At 49.7% G+C, this 21,898-nt stretch overlaps 1 protein-coding gene across 4 annotated transcripts; it reads right to left on the reverse strand.

Moving 5' to 3' along the window:
- Positions 1-7,823: 7,823 nt before the first annotated feature.
- SNX20 (sorting nexin 20) lies at positions 7,824-20,562 on the reverse strand. Of its 4 annotated transcripts, none has more exons than XM_017678696.3 (5): positions 20,414-20,507; positions 17,204-17,309; positions 15,697-15,848; positions 11,918-14,451; positions 7,827-9,083 (listed from the first exon to the last, which is right to left on the reverse strand). In XM_017678696.3, exons 2-4 carry the CDS (start codon positions 17,295-17,297, stop codon positions 13,783-13,785), a joined length of 915 nt encoding a protein of 304 aa, XP_017534185.2. In that variant the 5' UTR covers positions 17,298-17,309; positions 20,414-20,507; the 3' UTR covers positions 7,827-9,083; positions 11,918-13,782. The 4 variants fall into 4 exon arrangements, with proteins under 4 accessions (XP_017534186.2, XP_017534187.2, XP_017534185.2 ...); XM_017678695.3 differs by having other exon boundaries at positions 7,829-9,083; positions 17,204-17,306; positions 20,414-20,562; XM_017678697.3 differs by lacking the exon at positions 20,414-20,507 and having other exon boundaries at positions 7,824-9,083; positions 15,697-15,864; positions 17,204-17,312.
- Between the last annotated feature and the right edge of the window lie 1,336 nt (positions 20,563-21,898).

The following is a 21,898-nucleotide window of genomic DNA, read 5'->3' on the forward strand; positions in this document are numbered from 1 at the left end:
CTACACCAGCGACACCAGCTGGAAGAGCTGTCCACTCTCCTAGTGCCTAGTCCAATCAGAGCCCCAAGATTACTTCTCCTTGGTTCTGATTGGCTCACATGCTCACCTCCAAACCAGTCAGTGGGCCCAGGAGAATACAAACTTCCCCTGGCCAGGTCTGACTCACACACACACAGCCCACAGCTGGAGCTGGAGACAACACCTGAGGAACCAGATGAAATTGAAGGAAGGGTAGTTATCCTAAAGCAAAACTGGGATGCTCTGCCCAGAAGAAGGGAAATGCATGCTGGGAGGCTCACCTAACTCATGTCGCTCTCTGACACCAAATTAGCAGCCTTTCTGTCTGAAGTCCCCTCCTCGATCCCTGCCTATAGACTCCACCCCTCCCCCAGTCTGGAAGGCCACCCAGGCTTGGACACCCTGCCCTGTGATCCTCCTTCCTCCAGGAGAAAGGAGGGGGGTGGTGGCCACAGTCTCTCATTAGTCTCTCTTACATCTTTTGTCACCTATCAGGGGAACAAGCAAGTCCTTTGATCACAGCAAAAGAAGGAAGAGTATTTAAAACACAGCCTGTGAAGATTTGCTGAGCAGAAGGTGGGAAAGGCAGTCAACGGCAATTTTCAAAGCAGAAACATTATTTCAGTCTCCAGACTTGCTTGTTTGAGGACCATTAAGGAGGAGCTTGAGTTTTTAAATGGGCCAAGGAACCCTGAAGTTGGGAGGATGTCCCCGAGGGACTTGGTAGAAGGGGATTTTTGGGAGGAAAACTGCATCTCAGCCTTCGATTCATCATGAATCATGGACCATTAAGGCCAAATGGTCAGCGGGAGCACAGCGCCGGGCTGGGAGTCTGTGGAAGTGGTATCACCACCAGCCACAAGGGACTCCACACACATCCCCTTCATGCTTTGAGGCTCAACTTTCATTCTGCCTCAGGGCCTAGAACACAGTTTGAAATTCCCTTCCCCTTTCCCTCAGGGCCCCCTAAAATTTCTGCCATATCCACCATTACCTGGCCATTATTCACAAAGATTCCCCTGTCCTAACCTAAATGCATTTGATTTAATAAGGAACATTTGTGTCAACAGCATAAATGGGAAAAAATGAAGCAGTATCAGGTCCATACTAAGAAAAATACCCCCAAAATAAATACAGTGAAAAGCAACATTCTAGCCTGAGAATGTTCTTTGCCACCAGAAGCAGCAAGAAGAGACCATCTCCCTCTTGGTTAGACGCAGAGACTGTTAAGAGTGAGGGAGGTGTTCTGGGTACCCGGGGATGGGTGGGGGTCTTTCTTCTGGCCACAATTAGAAGAGAAAGGGGATTGATGCCTCACTCTGGGATGGGCAGTTTAAGGGATGAGCTCACTGGGTGCGCTGTACCCCTACTGTGGGATAGACTGGACCCGATGAGCTAAAGCCCCCTCCCAGGTGTGCACCTGGCCATTCAGGTGGGCCCCAAGGATTCAGTGAGTTCATCACCTCAGGTCCTGAGTTGGGGGAGGAGCAGGGATGTTCCTGCAGCCTGTCTCCTTCTCCCCTTGGCCCCTCAGCACCTCCTGGCCCCAGGCCCTGCTGCTACTGCTTCTGAGTATCTTCAGGGACCCGGAGACAAAGGCAGGTGGGCCTGGTCTCCTTCCCCACACCCAGCCCACCCTGCCCTGTAATGTCCCCCTTTCTGCTTCTCTACTTGGGCTTGGCTGGGATCCTGGCCCAGCCCATCAGATGAAATGGGGGGGAGGCAGGGTACAGGGTTTGCCTCTGCAAGGGATGCTGTGGCACCATTCAATGTTTATGCATTGAGTGCCCTCTGTCTCGTGTTTCTATCTGCCAGGAACCAGGACAGGCCACATAATTTACATGGTCTGGTTCAAAATGAAAATGTGGAACCTTTGTTCAGAAAGTATTGAGAATTTCAAGACTGTGACAGCAGAGCACTAAACCAAGCCTGGGCCCTGTGTGACTGCAGACATCAAGCCCCCATCCTACCCCAGCCTGCCAGACACTATTCTAGGTACCAAAGGCAGGTGCCTGGTAAGCTGTGCCCCAAGGGGACTCCCTGTCATAGAGGGAGTGAGACAGTGAGCTGACTCCAGGGGGATTCCCTGTGGATATGGGCTATTAAAGAAGCAAGCCCATGAGATAGAGAGGCATCAGGGAGCCCCTCCTGAGGGCCTGGCTGGGGGTAGAGCCCTCCAAGCAGAGGGCCCAGCAGGAGCAAAGAAAGATGCAAGAAAGATGCGGGTGGTTCTGCAGATCAAGGGGGCCAGAGCGGTGGAGGAGAGAGGGCAGAAATGAGGTGGGAGGAGGGTGTGGGGTCGTATAGTCTGGGTGTGCAGGGAAAGGAGAGGAGTGTGGATTTTCCACTAAGAAGCAGCTGGATACTCTGGGAGCTTTGATCTGGGGAGTGAGGAGATCCAGCCACTGTCTTGAAAGGTCTCTGGCAGCTGTGTGGAGAAAGTCCTGGACGAGGCAAGTCAGAAGGCGGGTTCAGCAGCGAAGGAGGTGTTAGAGTTGTCAAGGGGAGAACTCAGGGTGCTGGCGGCAGAGTGGGGATGGGGCAGGGGGTCCTGGGCATATTTGGAGGTTGAACACAAGGATTCAGAGATGGACGCAAGGTCTGGTGTCTGCTCACTTCCCCTCAAGGTGTGGACCCAGGTGCCCAGGATGACATAAGGGTGAAATAGACCCACCCTCATCGAATACCAGGAAGGATGTAGAAACCACACTTTCCAGGTGGCCCACACAGCTTGCTATTGGGTCCTGTGAGAGGCTGGAACTTGACCTTAGGCCTAGAAGGGATGAAACTGGATAAACTATCATTTAGTTCAATCCTTGAGACCATTTATTTCACAAAATCCCAGGATATCATGTGGCCATGCACTATCCACTATGCACACAAATCTATTTATGTTCTGGGTTGAATTGTGTCCCATGAAAAGGTATGTCCAAATCTTAACCCCTGGTCATGTGCATGTGACCTTATTTGGAAATAGGGTTTTGCAGATGTGATCAAGTTAAGATGATGTCATATTGTTGGGATGAGCCCCAATCCAATGACTAATGTTCTTATAGGAAGAGGGAAATTTGGACACAGACACACACAAAGAGGAGAAGGCCATGTGAAGACAGAGGCAGTGACTGGACTGATGCATCTATGAACTAAGGAATGCCAAGAATTGAAGAAGCCTCCAGAAACCTGAAGGAGAGAAGCATGGTACAGGCTCTTCTCTAGAACCTCAGAGGGAGCATGGTCCTGATGACACTTTGATTTCAGACTTTTGGCCTCCAGAACTGTAAGGCAATAAATTTCTGTTGTTTGAATCACTCAGTTTGTGGTTATTTGTACAACATCCCTAGGAAATGAATACAACTTACGAGCAAGAAACTGAGACCCAATAAATGGAGGAGCTGTCCCCAAGGCAGCCAGTGCTCTAGTCCATCCAAACGACATGGATGGGGATCAGGGAAGGTGGCTCCCCAAAGGACAATAGCCAGAGGCTGTTTCCAGGAGCCAGGCAGGTGAAACCCAGAACCACCCAGGGCATGACTCGCAGCTCCTTTCCTGCCCTCTCTGGTTCCTCCTGGACCTGGGGAATGCTCTGGAGCATTTTCTCACTTCTGCAGACACCTGCAGCCCATACACCACCCCAGGAGGTAGAGGAGGTTGTGAAGATACCAGGAAATGCTTCACTACGGAGCAGCTGCTCTACAGGGAGCTGGCTACACAAGGACTGTGCAGTGAGGTGAGGGGAAAGGAGTCAAGTGAGATTATCCCAGGAAAAACGGTCCAGGAGGGTCCAGGGTCCCAATGGACCCAAAGTTAACTATAACAAAGCAATTAAATTGGGTGCTGAAATTTGATGCCTGAACAATTCTATTCTAGTGGCTAGGTGAAAAGCCAAGTGCACCATTTTGAAAAATGGACGTTAAAAAAATTAGGTTTATGCCTTCCTTTTGGAATGAGTGTTTTTGTTCCCGAGTATTTGTAACAGAAGAGAAAGCGCAAGGGTGGGAGGCAGGAGATCTGAGTTCAAGTGTTGGCCCTTCTATTCTAGTGCTCTGTGGCCTTGAGACTCTTTCTTAATAGCAAAATGACCCTATTGGGCCACCACGGTGGTCCTCACATAGTGCTTGATGGAGCCCCAGAGGCGCCTGAGATGGCTTAAGGCAGAGCTCTCCCTGCTTCCCAGCCTGACAAGTCCGGCTTTAGTCTTTCTTTAAAAAAAGAAGTCTGATGCCTGGACTGGGTCAGCTCTGGATTTCCCTTCAACCCAAATATTCCAAGATTCTCCATCAGAGTGACAAACTCTGTTTCGATACACATCATCCTGTTTAGCAGTTGTTGCAAAGCATCCTTTCCTGTGATTGTTTCCTGCACCTTGCCTCTTGTTTGTCCACAGGAACCATGGCCTTCTGGGACATGATTGCTGCTGAGCATGGTCTTTATGCTATGGAAAGGGGGGCTCCAAAGGAGAGGAGAAGGCAAGCAGAGGGAGGGGGTGACCTGAAATTGGGAAAGTTGTTCCCAGGGAGCTGGCTGGGATGGGCAGGTAGGACTGTGCAGGTGAGTAAAGCACAGGCTTGGAGTCAGGTCCCAGCTCTGTCTCTCACATGCCAGGTGACCTTGGGCTGGTCATCTATCCCCTTCAGTCTCCTCACGTGTGAACTGGGGGTGGTAATCGTGCCTATCTCATAGGGCTGTTGTAAGGGTTAAGGATCACAGATGGATAATGTATTGAACCAGGGGCTTGGCATGAGGGCTTTCTACACCAGGCATCAGTAGGCTCAGTGGTTAAGGTTGGCATGGAGGCTGCTTGGGGCCTCAGAGGGAATCCAGTGAAGGTGGCGCTGGCTGGACTGGGACTTGTTACTTCCCAGCCTGAACATCTCCTTTTGGGAACATTTTTCAGCAAGTCCTCAGCTCCTACGGCAATCTGCAGTGTATCTGTTTGCTATTTCTACATAACAACTCCAAAATTCAGTGGCTTAAAATATTTATTGAGTTCACAAATCATATGATTGAGAGCTAGCTGATATTGTGTCTGGAAGTCAGGGACTGTCATTTGGTTTTCTCAGCTGCCCTTGGCTCTGCTCCATGAGTCTCTCATCCTCCCGGAGAATACCCTGGGCTTGACCTTCTCATGACACGGCAGAAACTCAAAGGCAAAAGTGAAGCACACAAGGTCTCTTGAGGCCAAGGCTTGGAACTGACACCCTGTCCTTACTGCCACATCGCACTAGCCAAAGCAAGTGTCCAGGAGAGCCCAGACTCAAGGGGTGGGGAAACTGACCCTGCTTCTGTAGGGAAACTGCAGTGTCACATGGCAAATGGCACAAATACAGAGACAGGAAGGGATGAAGAACTGGGCCACCCCTACAACTTCACACACACTATTTTAATGAGGCACCTGTAAGGATCTCTCTGCCCCATGGGCTGATTGCTCTTCCTGAGCGTCCACCTTTCATGATTCATTCCTGTGGTTTAGGGAAATGTGGATTTGGTATCAGAGCACCACACGAGCTGAGTAGAGGTGAAATATCTTGGTCTGTGCATTGATCAGTAGTCTGAGGCCTGAAGTTCATGTAATCACCTCCACAACATGGTTTAACACAGGCTGGCTACAGAAACCCTGGGTGCAAATTTCAGTCCTGAGGGCTGCAATACTTTGTGCAAAAAATATTGAATTCATATTGGGTGCATCCATTCCTTCTTTTATTAAAATGTTTTTATTGTAATACAACACACACAGAAAATATGTACGTATAAGTGTACAGCCCAGTGAATTATTACAAAGCAAATACCCTTGGAACCATCACCCAGGACTAAGACTAGAACAATGTCCCTACCTCTGAAATCCTCACTGCTCGTTCCCATCAGTGTCCCCTCCAGCCCCCAGATTAGCCACTATCTCCACTTTGGTAGCAACCCTTTCTGCTTTTTTTTTTCTTTTAGGAGTTTTGCTGTCCAAGTAAGCATCCTTACCCACTGTCATCTAGTTTCTCCTCTTGAAGTTCATTTAGTGGAATCATACAGGCTGTATTGTTTGTGTCTGACTTCTTTCTCTTGGACCTGCTTGTGAGAGTCATCCACTTCATTGCACATAAGCGTAGCTTGTTCTCATGGCTGTGTAATATAACAGCATATGAATATACCACAATTTACTCAACTGTTTTACTGTTGGTGGACATTTGGGTTGTTTCTGATTGGAGGATATTACTGGGAGTAGTCCAGCTCTGATATTCTAGTTCACGTCTTTTGGTGAACATGCCTGCCCATCTATCTATAGGGTATATTCCCAAGAGTGGAATTGTTGGGTCCTCATAGAATAATTGATGTTGGGTGTCAGTAGATGGTGTGGAAAGGTGGTCCTTAGTGGTTGTACCAATCGACACTATAAGAAGCAAGGTAGATTTCTCATTTCTTTCCTTCCACTCTGTCTCTTGGCTTTCTTTCTTCCATTTACTTACTCATTCAACCCACGCTTTACCATCATTCTCTGGCCCTGGCCTTGGCTGTGTATCTCATGGTGAACAGAACTCAAGGTGTACTGACCCTCCGCTCCCCCAGTTCAGGAGATAGGTGGATGGGAAGCCCCCAGCACCGCCTGGGTCCTCAGAAGGTCAGAGGTGAGGTCTGGGGAGGAGTGTGGTACTTAAGTCCTCCCTCTGGGAAAGCTGTATGGCAGGTGGGGGTGGCCATATCCCCTCCCCCAGATTTTGGACAAATGGCCCACCTGCTCGAATACTGAGGGAGGCTTAATCAAGCTCCCTTCCTCAGGAGGCAGCCAGTTAAATGTGAGATCACATGGGCCTGGCCTCTTCCTGGAGGTTCTGCAGACCCTTTATTTTGAGCCTTATTTTGTTGGGAGTTGCAGATTTCGTTTGCTTCCTTCTGGTTACCTGGAGATGGTGATGGGGCGGCGGCGAGGTCTTCTCGCGTCCATTTCGGCCTCAGTTGCGGGAAGCGGGTGGGGGAGCAGGGAAGAGTGAGGTCCTGAACCCCAAGAGGGGGTCTCCAGGGACCCCAACCAACACTGGCGGTGGGACATAGCGGTTAAGGAGGCAGGGAAGCATCATCAGAGTCTTCCAAGCAAAGCTTTCTTTTTAGCGTTAGTTCAAACCCCTTCAAAGGGTTTTTCAGTCTTCTTTTTTTCTTTTGAGGAAAAAAGCTCAATTTCCCTCCTGTTTTATTCCTCTTCTCGAGCACAGCCGGCAAAGCCTTCGGAGCCTCCAATGCGGCAGCGCCATCTGCTGGCCACTTTTTGTATTGAGAGGTTAGATCCTTCGTGGGTCCCGCCTCCCTCCAGAAATGACTGATGAAAAGGGGAAAAGGATCTTCTTCACAGCCTTCAATACAACAAAAATGACCAGTAGCTAGGAACGAGGAAATGCACATTAAACCATGGATACCAGTTCACATCTATTACACTGAAAAATAATTTAAATATGCTAACAGCCAGTATTACAAAAAGTTCAAGAAATGGGCATCTCTCATATATTCAGCTGGTGCAGGAGTTAGTACAGACTTTTAGGAGAGAGAAATTAGTATCATCAAAATCACTAAAAATGTTTATAGTTCAAAAATACCACTGTTTTTTAAATTGCTTTGAGTGCCCAAATACAAAAGAGACATTGGCTCAAGGCATTTGCTGCAGTGTTGCTTAGTAATAAGAAAAATTTGAAACGTTTCTAGACCATTAAAATAAGTATGGCACATATATTAGAATTCAATGTTATTAAAATAACATTGAAGAATATTATATATTATAGGAAAATGATCATGATCTATACATAAAATTTAATTATACCTTAATCATACTTTAATTAATTTTATCATATTACATATGATACTATAATTGTGGAGACCTGTCAGTGGTACATACATTTATTCAAGCCCACAGAATGTCCAACACCAAAGGTGAATCCTAATGGAAACTATGGACTCTGCGTAATAATGAGGCATTAATATAGGTTCACCAGCTGTAACAAATGTACAGCACTGGTGGGGGACGTTGGTAATGGGGGAGCCTGTGGGTGTGCAGGGCAGGGGCATATGGGAAATCTCTGCACCTTCCCCTCAGTTTTGCTGTGAAGCTAAAACTGCTCTAAAAAGATAGTCTATTTAAAAATTTAAAAAGCAGATTACAAAATAATATGTTAAGACCTAGTTCTGCTGAAGGCTGGGCAAGCTAATCATGGTCGCTGCCCTTTGGGGGTGGGGCCTGCCCTGCAGGGGCTCCTCAGGAAAGGACTTGGGCATTTCCCGCATAACCTACTTCCCAGGGCTTCACAAGAACTTTGGAGGGGGTCCTCTGGGGTTGCCAAGAAGGGAGCATATAAGTAAGTCTGGGGCTTCTATAGCCATCTTGTCACCAGGAAGAGATTGTTGAGAAAGAATGCAAAGCAGAGGAAAGCAGAGCCAGAGGGTGGAGAGAGTGTAAGTGAGAGAGACCAGATGACAGTGTTCCAGTCTTTGGATTTGACTTGGCTTGAAGCTGGTCTACTCCTTGACTTTTCAGATAATAAATTACTCCTTTGTCAGGTTACCCTGGCTTTCTGTCAGTTGTAACCAAAAGGCCTGTGTGCCCTGAACACAAGCTCTCCAGCTCATTCACCTGGCAACGAGTCAGTTCCTGGCGATGGCAGTGGCACACACCTTGCTAGGCGTCCTTCCACCAGCACCTCTCAGTGGGCACAGCCAGGGTGGCACATCAGAGAAGGGACAACCTGGGCCTGCCCCTTTCTGGGGCTTCAGCTGAGGTCTCCAGGGACAGAGGAGGTTCCTGCCTCAGGGCTGTGCTTCTGTTTTCCCTCTGCCTAAAATTGTCCCCTCCCCACACTGCCCTGACTGCCTCCTTGGCCTCCCCCGTGACTCCCTTAAATGCCACCTGCTCTGAGAAGCCTTCGCTGACCTTGTGACTGAGGGAGACCATTCTGTCCCAGCTTCTGTTTGCTCTGTGAGTGGTTCCCTTCTAATGTGTCACACCTTGATGAGGGCAGGGACCGAGTCCTGTTCACCACTGTGTCCCCAGGTCTTCACAGGGTCTGGTATGTGGAAGGAGCATCATCCTTCACTGCTTCCTGGGAAAATGAGAAAATGCACAGGTGAGTAAATAGTCTGGTGAGAGGCCCTATTAAAGGTGCTGTGAGGGTGGGGCTCTGTTCAGGGCCCCTTTGGGGGAGGGACAGTTTCTTGCTTTTATCAAGGGGTGCACAGTGACACCAGAAGGGGGTGCACAGTGACACCAGAAGGGGCATGCTGCAGGTTGAGGTTCTGACAGAGCTAGAACTCTCCCTCTCCGGGGGGTCTTACCTGATATCAGGAGCTGGGCCTAGATACTACCTCCCAACTGGGGTGTTGAAAGCCCAGGATGTCAATCAAAGTCAAATGCAGGCCAATGACTAAGGGGCTGGAGAGCAAACAGGGCTGCATATGGTTCTGGGGGACAGGGACCCAGTGCCATGGGGCCAGGCAAGGAAGCAGTGCTCCAGGTGGTGTGGGGCGATGCACAGACAGCATTGGATGACCCAGGCCATGTGGACGGAAACTTACTTTCTGTGTGGTATTCTCTAGCCCTTCCGAGTAAATCAAAGAGAAGGCTCAACTTGGTGATAACAGGTCTCTAACACTTGTCTCTGTCACTTTTTACAAAGAACCTCTGGCAGCCTCAGTCTCAAGGCCTGTCTCAGACAAAGAAAGGCTTGTGAGGTATAATAACAGTGGGAATAGGTTTCACTATTTTTATAGCAACCTTCTAATCATAGCAAGTGATTCTGATTTTCCATTTAGAATGGTAATAGGAAGTTTCTTTTTCAAATAAATTTAGGTGAGTAAAAGGAGATTGCTCGAAGGAAAATGGCAAGTGGATGACGGAACAGCTGGTGACATTGTCAGGTCCCCAGAGGGAGGGGGTGTGTGCATGAGAGGGAGGATTCCGGGAAGGCAGAGGTTCGTGGTCGCAGCAGGAAGCCCCTGGAGGAGCCCGGGAGAGCCGGCTGGACATCCTGGGGGTCTGCTTCCCCCGCGGGCGGGTGGTTTTTCTGCTTCAGGACAGAGTTACAGGTAGGGAGGACATCACAGAGCTAAGGGCATGTAGGCTCTGGGAGCCAAAGCCCACCCTGAGGTGGTTCTCCTAGAGGGCAAGCTAGCTGGCCCCACCCCAGGTTTCAATAGCGCTCCTGTGTCCCCATGTCTGGCTGCATGACCCCCAGCAGCTCTTGGAACTGCAGCCTGGATTATTCTGTCTCCCCTGCCTGCCAGACCTCATTGCTTCGGTGTGGACACCCAGGTCTGGTCCTGGAGCTGTCCCTTCTCACTATGTGACCTTGAGTGAGTTCCTTCTCTGGGCCTCAGTTTCCACATGTATAAGCAGAGATGAGTGAAATGACCTTTAAGGGCCCTTAAGGGAGAGGACCAGGGACATCTTTGCACCCCTCTCCTCCCACTCCACCCCATGGAGGGCTCAGTGAGGAAAACAGGCTTGGGGGCACACGGGCCTGCATTTAATTTCCTCCTCTACCTGTTGTCAGCTCTGTGACCTTGGGCAAGTCACTTGACCTCTCAGGGTGTCTGTGTCCTCATCTGTGAAATGGGACATCTCCCGAACAGAGCGGCGCTGGGCACAGTGTAGAACTCTGAAGGCACTGGGGAACTCTGGCCTGTAGCACACAGGCAGCCCCCCTAGGAGCTGTTTTTCCCATCCTGGCCTGGGCGTATGATGGGGGTATGAGACTGGCCAGCATCCCTGGCAGGGGCAGGGTCTCACAAAGATGCCTAATCCTATCCATCTGAAGGGGAGACCTCAGGGCTCCAGGTCACAGCTGCGGTAGGGAGGGGCTGCTGGAGTAGGCCTTTACCGGAGCCAGCCACCCTAAGGCTCCGGGGCAGAGCAGCCAGAGGGTGTGGGTGTGGGTGTGGGTGTGGGTGAGGTGGGCAAGGTGCCCTGCTTAGGGCCCCTGGGTCGTGGGGGAGGGCCTGGGGAGGGCAAAGACAGGGTGGGGAGGAACCCAGACAGCAGAATGCTCATGCTCTGCCGATGATTTTCTTGAGGCACCTTCAAGACTGTTCAACACAGGGCTTCTCAAACTTTCATCTATGTAGGAATCATCTTCGGGGGTGGGAAGGGTGGCTGGCATGGGAATTTTGTTAAAATGCTGATTCTGATTCGATAGGTCTAAGGTGGGGCCTGAACTTCTGCATTTCTCACAAGCTCTAGGTGACTCGGATACTTGTGGTTCCTGGGCCCACCCTGGCTGTTGAGGGTAGGTGCTCTCACTGTCCTGCGAGCTCAGCTTCTGAGAAGTCAGGAGAACAGGGTCCCATCCCAACTGCCACCACCCAGTGCCAAAGTCCCATGGAACAAAGACTAAGTAATACAGGTGGAGTGGGAGGGGCCAGGCAAACAGGGAAGTGGGGTACCCTCAGGGGCTGTGGTAGGCTGAGAGGAAAGCTTCCCAGAGGAAGGGGCTTGAGGAAGAGAGAGACTTGTTCCAGGAACCCAAGAAATGGGGGGGGGGGGTCTCTGACTTCTGCAGCAAATGGGAGGTGCCAGAGGGAGCTGACCATTGCAAGTCATCCTAGGCCATCAGACACCCAAAGTGGGTGGAGATACAATGGGCATGGCCAGAAGAAACGCCGCTGGACCCGTAGGGCAAGGTCATCCGAACTGGGAGGGCAGCATCACATGTCAGCAGGAAGGGGCAAAGTGGGGGCCCTGAAGCTGCCCTCTGTCGGCAGTCCCTTTTCTGGAAGCCAGAATAAGTCCATTCCCTGTGAACTATGTGGGGAGCTAGCCCTTCTTTAGGAGTCCTGGTGGGGAGCTCCCATTTACTCCATCAGGTTTTTTTTTCCTCTCTACATCACACACACACACACACACACCATATATATATATGATTTTGAAATGCTCATTTACCCCCATATTTTAGCATCTCTGAAGTCAGTGGGATCTTACAGGCTCTACTGGGCTGGAGTGATGTTGACTTCCTTCACAGAGAACCTGCTTTTGTGGTGCCAGCTACCTGGAACACCTCCATTGGAGACCATTTACCATGAGCACTCTGTTTCCAGTATTTTGAACCACCTTTTGTGTACTCAGACCTCTCAGTTCAAATTCTAGGGGATTCCCCACCCTTCACCCAGTGCCAAATGTGACTCATGCATTTCCTCACTATCCCTTTCAGTGTAGCAGTTTTTTTCCATTGACCCTTACAGTGGGGGGCTAACTCTTGGCTCTCCCAGCTTTTGCTGAAATCTATTAAACACCCCATGTTGGGCATCTTTTCTTTCTTAGTGAATATTTGGTGCATCTTGTAGTGGATAGATAGCATTTTATCTTTGATGAAATAACTTGTAAAATCATTCTGATCTTCTTCACCATTACAAATAGAGTCACATTGCTCTTATTTTTCCATCTAACACTTTCAATTTCCATATGCCCAGATTTTCAGGAAGTCCTGTATCTCCCACTTGAAGTATCCTTCTCCTGGAGTAAACTGAGACACTTGAAGGCTTTCTTGAAGGTTTTCTTGTCCCAAGGTGTCAGTCTGTGGCTAACTCCAGGACATAGCCTGATTGGGCCACTACAACTTTTGTCACATGGCGTCACTGGTGAACACATTCTGGTGCAGTTTAGTGAATGCTTGTCCACTGCTTTGGTGACCCCTTTGCTGAGCCAGATCCCCAACAGGTCATTCTGGTGTCCCACACAGTGGTTTCCAAGCTATAGCCTTCCCAAGCTTACCGTGATAAGCTCAGCCATACGGCTGAGGTCTTCATGGACTTCTAGCCTCAAACACATATTGGGCCCAAACCACCCTGTACCATCAGCTTCAGACCCAGTGCTGACCCCAGATCATTGGTCCAGAATCCCCTTCACTCTGGGCCTTTGGTGTCCTTCCCTGACAGTGGACTTTGGTCTAGGGAATCCTAAGCCATCAGAGACGTTCCAAGAACATTGTCCCTCAAATGGGGAGGTGTTGAGCATTTTGATCTATTTTCTACCCAGAGGCCGCACTGAGTATCTTTTCCCACCTCCCGTCAGGGTTATGTCTATAGATTTAGGGAGCTCATTCAAGGGAGAGTTGCGTTATAAATGAAAACACACCCTAGGTAATGATTAGATCATTCTAACCAGAGAATCACTGACAACTTCCTTTGCTAAAAATGCCTTGTATCACAGCGTTTCATGATATAACTGCATTCTAGTCCAGTATCATCCCACCCTTCAAATGATGACGTACACCCCATCTCAGGATGAAGTTGTCCTTGAGCAGCAGCAGGTGAGCTTTTGTTTTGCACAGTTGAGTCTATATGCTAAGAGGGAAGAGCTAGAATACTTAGGATAATGGGTGGGAATGTTTGCAAGCAACATGGAACAGGGAATAGCAGAGAGAAAAGACTCATGACAACTGGAGAGAGTCCTCTGTTAGAAAATGGACTGAGTTTTGTCTGTGGTGTGTACTGCAAACCTCTTCTCCAACTACCTACAAAAACATCAGAAAGGTGGGGCTGACTCTCCCGTGCTTCGTCAGCTGGGCTTGTGGTTTTGAGATGAACTGGGCCTGGTATCAAAGGGACACAGGACACAAGCAGAGACTGCCAAAGACAAGTGACAGCAGCTCTGCCAACACAGGTATGGAAAGGGAGGACCAGGGGAGGGGCTTGTCCAAGGTCACCCAGCAAGTGAGAGCCTAAAGGGGTTCTTCGCACTCAAAACGAACCCAAACAGTCCCCACAGCAGGGATGGTCCCAAATCTCTAGCTTCCCTGCCGCCGTGGCTCAGTACAGATATTCTCGGACAGTGAGTTCCTTCAGTGTGAAGTTCCTGGGGGTGGGCTTCCGGAGCTGGCTCTCCTGAAGTCTCTCTTGCAGTGACACAAAGTCCTTGCCTAGCATGTAGGCCAGGCGGATCATGGCGTCCAGCAGAGGGGCGTAGTAACGATGGCCCTCCCGGGCCTGCAGACACTGGAGGGCCCTCTCTCCGGCTGCAAAGGCCTCCACAGGGCACTCGAGGTCACGGTGACACACCAGCATGGCGCAGAGAGACGGGACCACCATCACAGGGCAGTGGGCGGTCAGCTTCTCCTGTAGGGGCACCACGTGCACCAGGATGTCCAGGGCCTTGGTGTACTGCCCTGCTCGCAGGCAGCTGAAGGCTTCCTTGAGCTCTGGTCTTGTGAGGAAATCGATGAACTCGCGGGACCTGCGGATGCAGCGGATGCTGTAGAGCAGGTGCAGGTACTCCCTGAAGGCCAGCTTGCGCTCAGAGATCATCTCCTCGGTGAAGTTCCCCATCAGGTGCTTTTTGGGAAAGACGACATCTTCAATCTCTTCCCTGAAAGCCTTCTGGAGGCTCCTCTGCAGCATCTCGAAGTCTGAGTAGCGCCGCTCCAGGAGAGCTTTGTTGTTGTCAAAACTCCCTGTCTGGATGACAACGATTTGGTACATCTGTGGTGCAAAGAGAGAGAGCCTTTGACTACATCTTAGCAGAAGGCTCTAGCTGAGAGAGAGCCCCGGCAAGTAAAAATAATGATGATCATAATTTAAAACACGCCCTGAAAATGGGTTATTGTCATATACAATTCTGTTTTAAATTGCTGCCGGCATTAGAGGAGCTATGAAAGCGAATCGTGACAAGAGTCAACCTGCTGAAAACAAGCCCAGGGACCTGGCAGAGTCTCAGGGGAAGGGAGAGCAAAGGAACGTGCCATGCAGGGGGTCTGGGGGTGCTCTTGGCTCTACGTGGTCAAAATTGGGCTTCAGCTTCCTGAAATGGGAAGCTTGGATTACTAGATCTGAGCTTCCCAAGTGTGGAACACCCAGGAGATGGTTTTAGGCCGTGTTCTGGCAGTGATGGTATACTGTGAGGAAACGATTCCTCTTCTGTTCTCTTTCAGGAGAATGCTGCCTAAGGTGCAAGCTGCCTGGATTATAATTCCAGCCCCATCACTGTCTAGCTGTGCGGACTTTGGTAGGTAGTTAACCTCTGTGATCCTCAATTTTCTTATCATACAATCAGTGTAGTAACAGTACTTACCTCACTGGGTGAGGATTTAGTGAGGTGGCACACTGAAAGGGTGTGGCCTGCCCACGATGTGGCCAGCACTCCCTGTCCACTGTCTTTATCCTAGTTCCAGTTAAGGGAGGGGTGGCGAGAAAGGTTGAGTGTGACTCTTGGTCATTAACATCCTCCCAACACAGGCTAAAATTCCATTTCAACAAACAGAGCAATCCCCAAGCACAGAGATTTCCTCCAGCCATGGTGTAACCAGCTAGAATTTACATATGGTACTTAGCTTTCCTTGTCTTTACTTTTATGATTACCTTTTCTTTATGCCATGTGATGCTGGTTTCCCTCTGAAATAAATTTCAAGTTTTTAAAAAGTGATCCAATTTAAAGAAAAAGATGAGGCAAATAACAGTATAAATGATACAGGGATATCAAACACCGTGAAGAAGGGACACAGGTGACTAATACTGGGTAACATGGGACTAATCTAGGCCAGTTTCTTCTTAGGATCAGGGGTCCTGAGTGCAAAATCTTGCTGTTTGACTGTTTTCTCTATAAGAACTCTGTGAGTTTAAGTGAATCAACCCATTTTATGGTTGGCAAAGCTGAGGCCCCACCAGACTTGCCCAGAGCTATGAAAGAGGTAGCGAAAGGCATGCCATCATTTCTTGATCTCTGCTCACCACAAACTTGGAGACTTTTCTCTCCTCGATACGGGCTGAAGTGATCTCAAAGAGCAGTTTGACGCGCTTCCAACAGCCCCTCTCTCTCCGCCAGTACTCCTGCAGTTCCCGTGTGGTCATGCTCGAGTGGGGGCTTGGGCTGTCCTGGGCATCTGGAGGCACAGCACCCTTAAGGACTTGCACCAGGTCAGGGCACATCAGGGGTGGGGGTTTGGGGAGGTGGCTAGTTTGTCTGGGATGGGACATCAGAATCTGGAAGAGCCATGAGTATTCCCCTCTCCCACCCCACCCTTTACAGGCCCAGTGGGACATCAGGTTGCCCTGTGCCCAACCTGGCAGAATGCATCCCACCACAGCCTAAAATGCCCACTACCCCAGATGGGCTCTCCGTTGTGAAGGGCAAGGTGTTTGTGTTGTGTCACCACATCCAGCCTGCAGATTGGCCCTTGTGAAACCTTGTGCTCCTGACAAGCAGGCTTGCCCATTTCTGCACTCCCTATGCCACTGGTACCCAACCTCCTGAGTACACATCAGCAAATGGTGGGGGGAGCTTTGAGGATGCTGGGCTCCTGGCTCAGCCTGCCTGGCCCCTCGACTCTCTCATTTCCTCCCCACACTCCACACTTTGTCTTGCATGTGCCACTCCTCTGCCTTATGTGCCCTCCTATTTCCCTGCCTGGAAACTAACAGTGTTCTTAAACCTCACTTGGGCCATAGGCCATTCTGAGAATCTTGGGAAAGATGAGAATCCTTCCTCACCAAATGCACAGATCATTTTATTTCAAGGGATATGGGTCTGAGGAGCCTTTCTCTCAAATGTGTCCTTCAAGGCCCAGCTCCCTGGCACTAGAGTAAGAGCCTTCCACCTTCTCCCAGTAGCCTTTCTTGGGGCATCTCAAATTGTTTTTCACAGATCCATTTCTCTACCAAACCTGAGGGCCAGCACCGTGTCTGATTGGTTACTGTTTCACCAGCACCTTACATAGCCAGGGACAGAGCAGGCCTTCAATGGGCTCTTGAGTTGAGATCTGCTCCAGGAGACAGCATGGTAGTGGACGCTGTCGGTGCCTGCCATGTCCCCTTAGCACTCACATCCTACTGGCTTCCTACTGGAAGCACCTGTGACTCTCAGGGTGAGGGCTTTCTTGGGCTATAGCAGCATGTTCTGGAGCATCCCTTGACTGATGAAGGATAGGACTGGCAGATAACAATCTTGGGGGGACAGCTCAGAGATATGTTTTATACATACTGCAGAAGACCCCCTTTGGGACTGAGCCCAGTTGCCCACAGCGGTAATCTGTTCATCGACACCCTATGGTGGTTCCTGCCTTTTTTTTCCCCTGATTTCCCACTTCCGTGTCATACCTCCTGGACCATCTCCCAGATAAAGGACTTGCACCAAATCCTTGTGTCAGTACCTACTTGCCCCACTCTCTTCGGGCACCATTGGAAGTGTACATGTTTGTATTTAAAATGTTTTCAAACCTCTCTTTCTGACCAAGCCCACCTAAGTGCCCTTCAGGTCCTGGACGTGGGTGTTCTGGGCCAGTGGCTACGGGTCCTGCCCATCCAGGGCTCCCAGGGTGCTCAGGACTTGCCATGTTCCAAGGCTGCTGGGGGGACAAGAGAAAACAGTGAGTGCCTATCACTCTGAGATTCCTGGTGGGACCTGCGGTGCCTGGGATCCGTGTTATAGTCCATGCTGCCAAGCCCTCTGCCAGCTATCAGCTCAGCTGCCAGATGCCAAACTGGGGTCCACCCCTTTGCTGGATTCATCACTGCAAGGCCGAACAAATCCTTCTCTTATTGTTATGACCCTCATATTATCAAGTTGCTCTGAATCTTAAATGAAGTTAATTTCAAGCAAAGGTAATGGCTTTAGTGATTATGGGAGAAAGATGCTGGCTTGTCCAGAAAAATATCCCAACACTCCATATTATATCACACGTGTAAATGAAATCTGTATCCAAAGTGGAGATACTAGTATGTAGCCTTCCCTCTATCTTTAAAGAAACACTTGCCGAGGACTTGTGAAGCCCACTTCATACACACCCAGGTTCTTCACATCCACTATTTTACTTAACACCCACAAGAATCTATCATGATTCCTGATGACAGATGAGGAAACTGCCGTTCAGGCCAAGGTCACATGGCTGGTGAATGCCCAACAAGCAGAGCCGAATACTTGCGAGGGGCCAGGCTGTGTACTTGCACATGACACCCACTTCTCTCACTTGATCTGACTCCATGTGTGGTAGGGGTTTTTATCTCCATTTTATGATAAAGAAACTGAGACTTAGAGCCGTTCACAATCAAGGCCAGTAAGCGATGGGCAGGACATGGGTGCGGGCTGGTCCTCTCTGCCCTCCTCAGGGACCAGAAGGGCAGGCCGGCTGCGGGAGTCCTGAGGTCCTCTGCAGTAGCTCTGTGGCCTGGATCAGTGAACAAGAGGGCCTGGTGCCTGACAAGTGACTAAGCTTCTCAGTTTTTCCTCAGTTTGCTATATAATGGGCATAAGACCCCACCTGCATGAGGCTGGTGTGAGACCGTGTGAAGCATCAGCTCAGGGCCCCTCACCTACCAGGTATGCATAACGGTCCCTATTAGTTTCTGATACAGGCAGATGCTTTGAGAAATATTTAAGAAATAAATGATTATAAATTAAGGCAGTGTCGGAATAGAATTAAAAATGTCTGAGACAAATTAGAAAAAGGGACAATTAAAATATTAGCTCAGAGGGAGCTGGGGTACCACCTAGGCACAGAAACTCTAAATAAGAAGGGTACAAGTGACCTCACCTCCTCTTTACAGACTCCAAGGGAGCTGCAGGTGGACATGGGGAAGAGCCGGGACTTGAACTCTGGCCTGTCGATTCCAGGCCCTGTGTCTGTCCCCTGTGCTGACTATGGCCTAGAGAGAGGTAGGCCACTGCTGCTTCAACAGCCCCAGCTATGTCCCTGGCTGTGTCCATACGCTAGGGCTGAGGGTCTGGGGAGAGGAGAGGTCAGTGGGAGTCCATGATTCTCCAGGTAGCTCTGTGCTGTTATCCAATTGGTGTCCCTCAGGGACCTCTACTCAACTTTGCCTTATACAGATGGGAAACTGAGGCATGGGGCAAAGGCATGGCTGGCTCAGGGCTGCACATTTTCGAGCACACTATAACTTGTATACTTCATTTATTTCTTCTCTCACAGAGGCAGGCCTTCCATCCTGAGCAACTGTGGGTCTGTAGGCAAGTTATTTAGTATCTCCAGGCCTCAGTTTCCTCACCAGAGAACTGTAGCCACAAGCCCTGTCCTGCTGACAATATGATGGATGACTAGGGACAGGATCTCTATATTCTGGTAGGTGTTCAGGCAGGACAGTCGGTGGTCCACACGTTCTCTTATCTAATCAACTCTTGGCCAGGGTTCTTGGGGGGCCAGTGTTTCCTGTGGACACTCCTATATACCTGCCTCAGTTAACTCATCTGTAAAACCGGTGATGATGACAGGCATTGGCCTCAATGGTCCCAGCCCTCCCAGCTTTGTGTCCTGATCAGGCAGGTGGTGCTAGGTCAGAAGCAGGGCACTGTTTGCACTGAGACTCTGGGAGAATCCAGGAATGATGGTCCTGGCTGGACGTATGAATAAAGACTTGGGAAAGCTGAGCATGAACCCAGGTCTTAGAATAAAAATCAAATTCAGCAGCTAAAGCCAGCTCCTTTATGTTTTCTCTTATGGGATGGGCTGGGAGGAGGGGGAAGGAGGAAATTATGTACTGGTACATCCATGGAGTTTTGGGCAGCTTCCCATCTCTCTCTAGGTCTCCATTGCCTCATCTGTGAAATGGGGGAAGCATCCTGTCTCTCCAAAAGCTCTTTGGGGACAGCCCCGCATGGGGTTCTATGGGTCCTTCTCTCCTGTCTCCACACCAAGCATAGCCAAGGTTTCTAGACTTTACCAGAAAATCCCGCAGGTGTTACCACTGCTGGCTTGCAGGCCTGTACTCGGCCCAGGGGACAGAGGTAGGCCCAGCCCTCTGCCCTCCAGCTCTCTTAGAGCCATTCCAACCCTTCCCTCTGGGCGCCCTGAACCACTACACCCAACTCTGAAGGCTGTCCTTCTGATGGGGTGCACAGGGTGGCCTTCAGAGTCCATGCTACCTTTCTGAGGGGACTGCAGAGGTCTTTCCATTGGGGATGAGGCTCCAGCCAAGTAGAGTAAAGCAGCTGCTCTGACCTGGGAGACAGAAGATCCTGGACACTGGATGGCACCCCCCAAGCATGAGTGTGCCTTAGAATCTCCAGGGGGCAAGGAGGGTATTAAGGGTTTGTAAACAGCAGATTTCCTGGCTTCCAATAGCAGAGAGTTCAATCTAGTAGGTCTGAGGGGTGGGCACTGGATTCTGTATTTTGCACAAGTCCCCCAGAGCTATACTGATACAGGGGTTCTCTGGATCCAGGTTTTGAGAAACACAGGTGTGGCGAATTATTCCTCAGACTCAGGAGAGGTTGTAGAAGCATCCAGAACTTCAAACGGAATTGAGGTGATGGAGGGTCGGGGAGCTGCTTCCTGCTCTGCCCCACTGAGCTAAGGAGAGCCCTCCCCCGACAGGCTGTCATCAACCCTTCTCCTCCCTGCCCTGCCCCCAACAGGTACTGTGGGAGAGTCACAGGAGGAAGGGGCTCAGGTCACAGGTGGGCAGAAGCCCCGTGAGCTTGGGATGAAACACTGACCTGAGGCCTCTGGTCCTGTGCTAGTCCAGGGGTCCGGAGGGGTGTCACATGGCCGCCTTCAGCTCTCCGTTCCAAGTTCAGTGAGCAGTCGAGCGGCAGCTGCTATGCTAGGTTCCTTGTTTGAAAACAGGAAATAGTCTGTGTGACCTGCTCCTGGTTGCCCCAGCCCATTGGCTGGTGAAAGATGGCATATGAACTCAACTGACAAGACAGCCTGAGGTTGCTACAGGGCCCAGTGGGGCGGGGCAGGGCTGGAGCAGGACCAGTCCTGAGGTTATCTGGCTGGGCCTCAGTTCCTGTAGTTGTTCTGTCCCCGAGTCTTGGATCATCTCTGGCATTTGGGCAGCAGATCCCAGCACTCTATCACATTCACTATCTTACCCTATGATCTAGGCATGATGGAAGCCATCCTGTGCCATAAATATATGGGGAAACTGAGCCTTGGAGTACCAAGTTGGTGGGATGCAGAGCCAGTGCCTTATGTGGAAAGGGGGTGGGGTAAGCTCACAGTCCCACCTGGTGCCTTTCTCTGGACAAAGCTGCATCCAACACTCCCAACGAAAGCACCAGGGAAGCCAAACCTCTGGGCTGTGATGGGATTCTTGGCCACCAGTATTTGTGGTCTTGAGGGCAGGAGCCTGGGACAGGACAGAAACATAGAACCTTGCTAGCCCCCCAAGTAGTACATATGGTATGTCCCTTCCCAGTATGATTCCCTCCCTCCCCTTTAGAGGATTCTGATGAGGGACACTTCCTTGCTTTCATTGTAAATTTACCACCTATGAATAGACCCCAAAACAATAGAGCTTCACTTTAACTCATTTTCGAATTTTATGTAAATTGAGCCATACATGCAGTTTGTGTGTTTTGGTGTCTTGCTTCTTTCATTCAACCTTTATGTGTAAGATTCACCCTTTTTTTTTTCATATTTGGAGTTTTTTCATTTTTATTATTGTGGGTTGCTACATTATTTAAGTATATCATTATTTCTCTTTTTCTTTTTTTGTCTGTTGATGTATATTTGTGATGTTTCTAGTTTGGACCATTGTGATCAAGGCTGATGGGAAAATTCCTACATTTGTCCAAGCAACATGTTTATCTGAAGTGAAATTGCTGTCCGCAACTATGCATAGCTTTAATTGTGCTGGATTATGCCAATTCATTTTCCTGAATGGCTGCATCATTGTGCCCTCCCATGAACGACGTTTGAGAGTTGTAGGTGCTCCACATTCTCCCCTACCCTTGGTATGTATGGTCAGCATTTTTTATGTTAACCATCCTAGTGGGTGTGCAGTGGAAGCTTATCATGGTTTTTATTTGCATTTCCCTAAGGACTATTGATGAACATCTTCCATGGCTTATTTGCTATCCTTATATCATCTTGGTGAAGTGTCTGTTCAAGTCCCTCATTCATTTGTTGACCAGATTATTTTCATAACGGTTTGTAGTGTTGTTTCTGTAGTCATTTGGGTCTATACACATTTC

This window comes from Manis javanica, chromosome 17 (genome assembly GCF_040802235.1).
Source record: "Manis javanica isolate MJ-LG chromosome 17, MJ_LKY, whole genome shotgun sequence".
In the NCBI taxonomy this organism is placed as follows: Eukaryota; Metazoa; Chordata; class Mammalia; order Pholidota; family Manidae; genus Manis; species Manis javanica.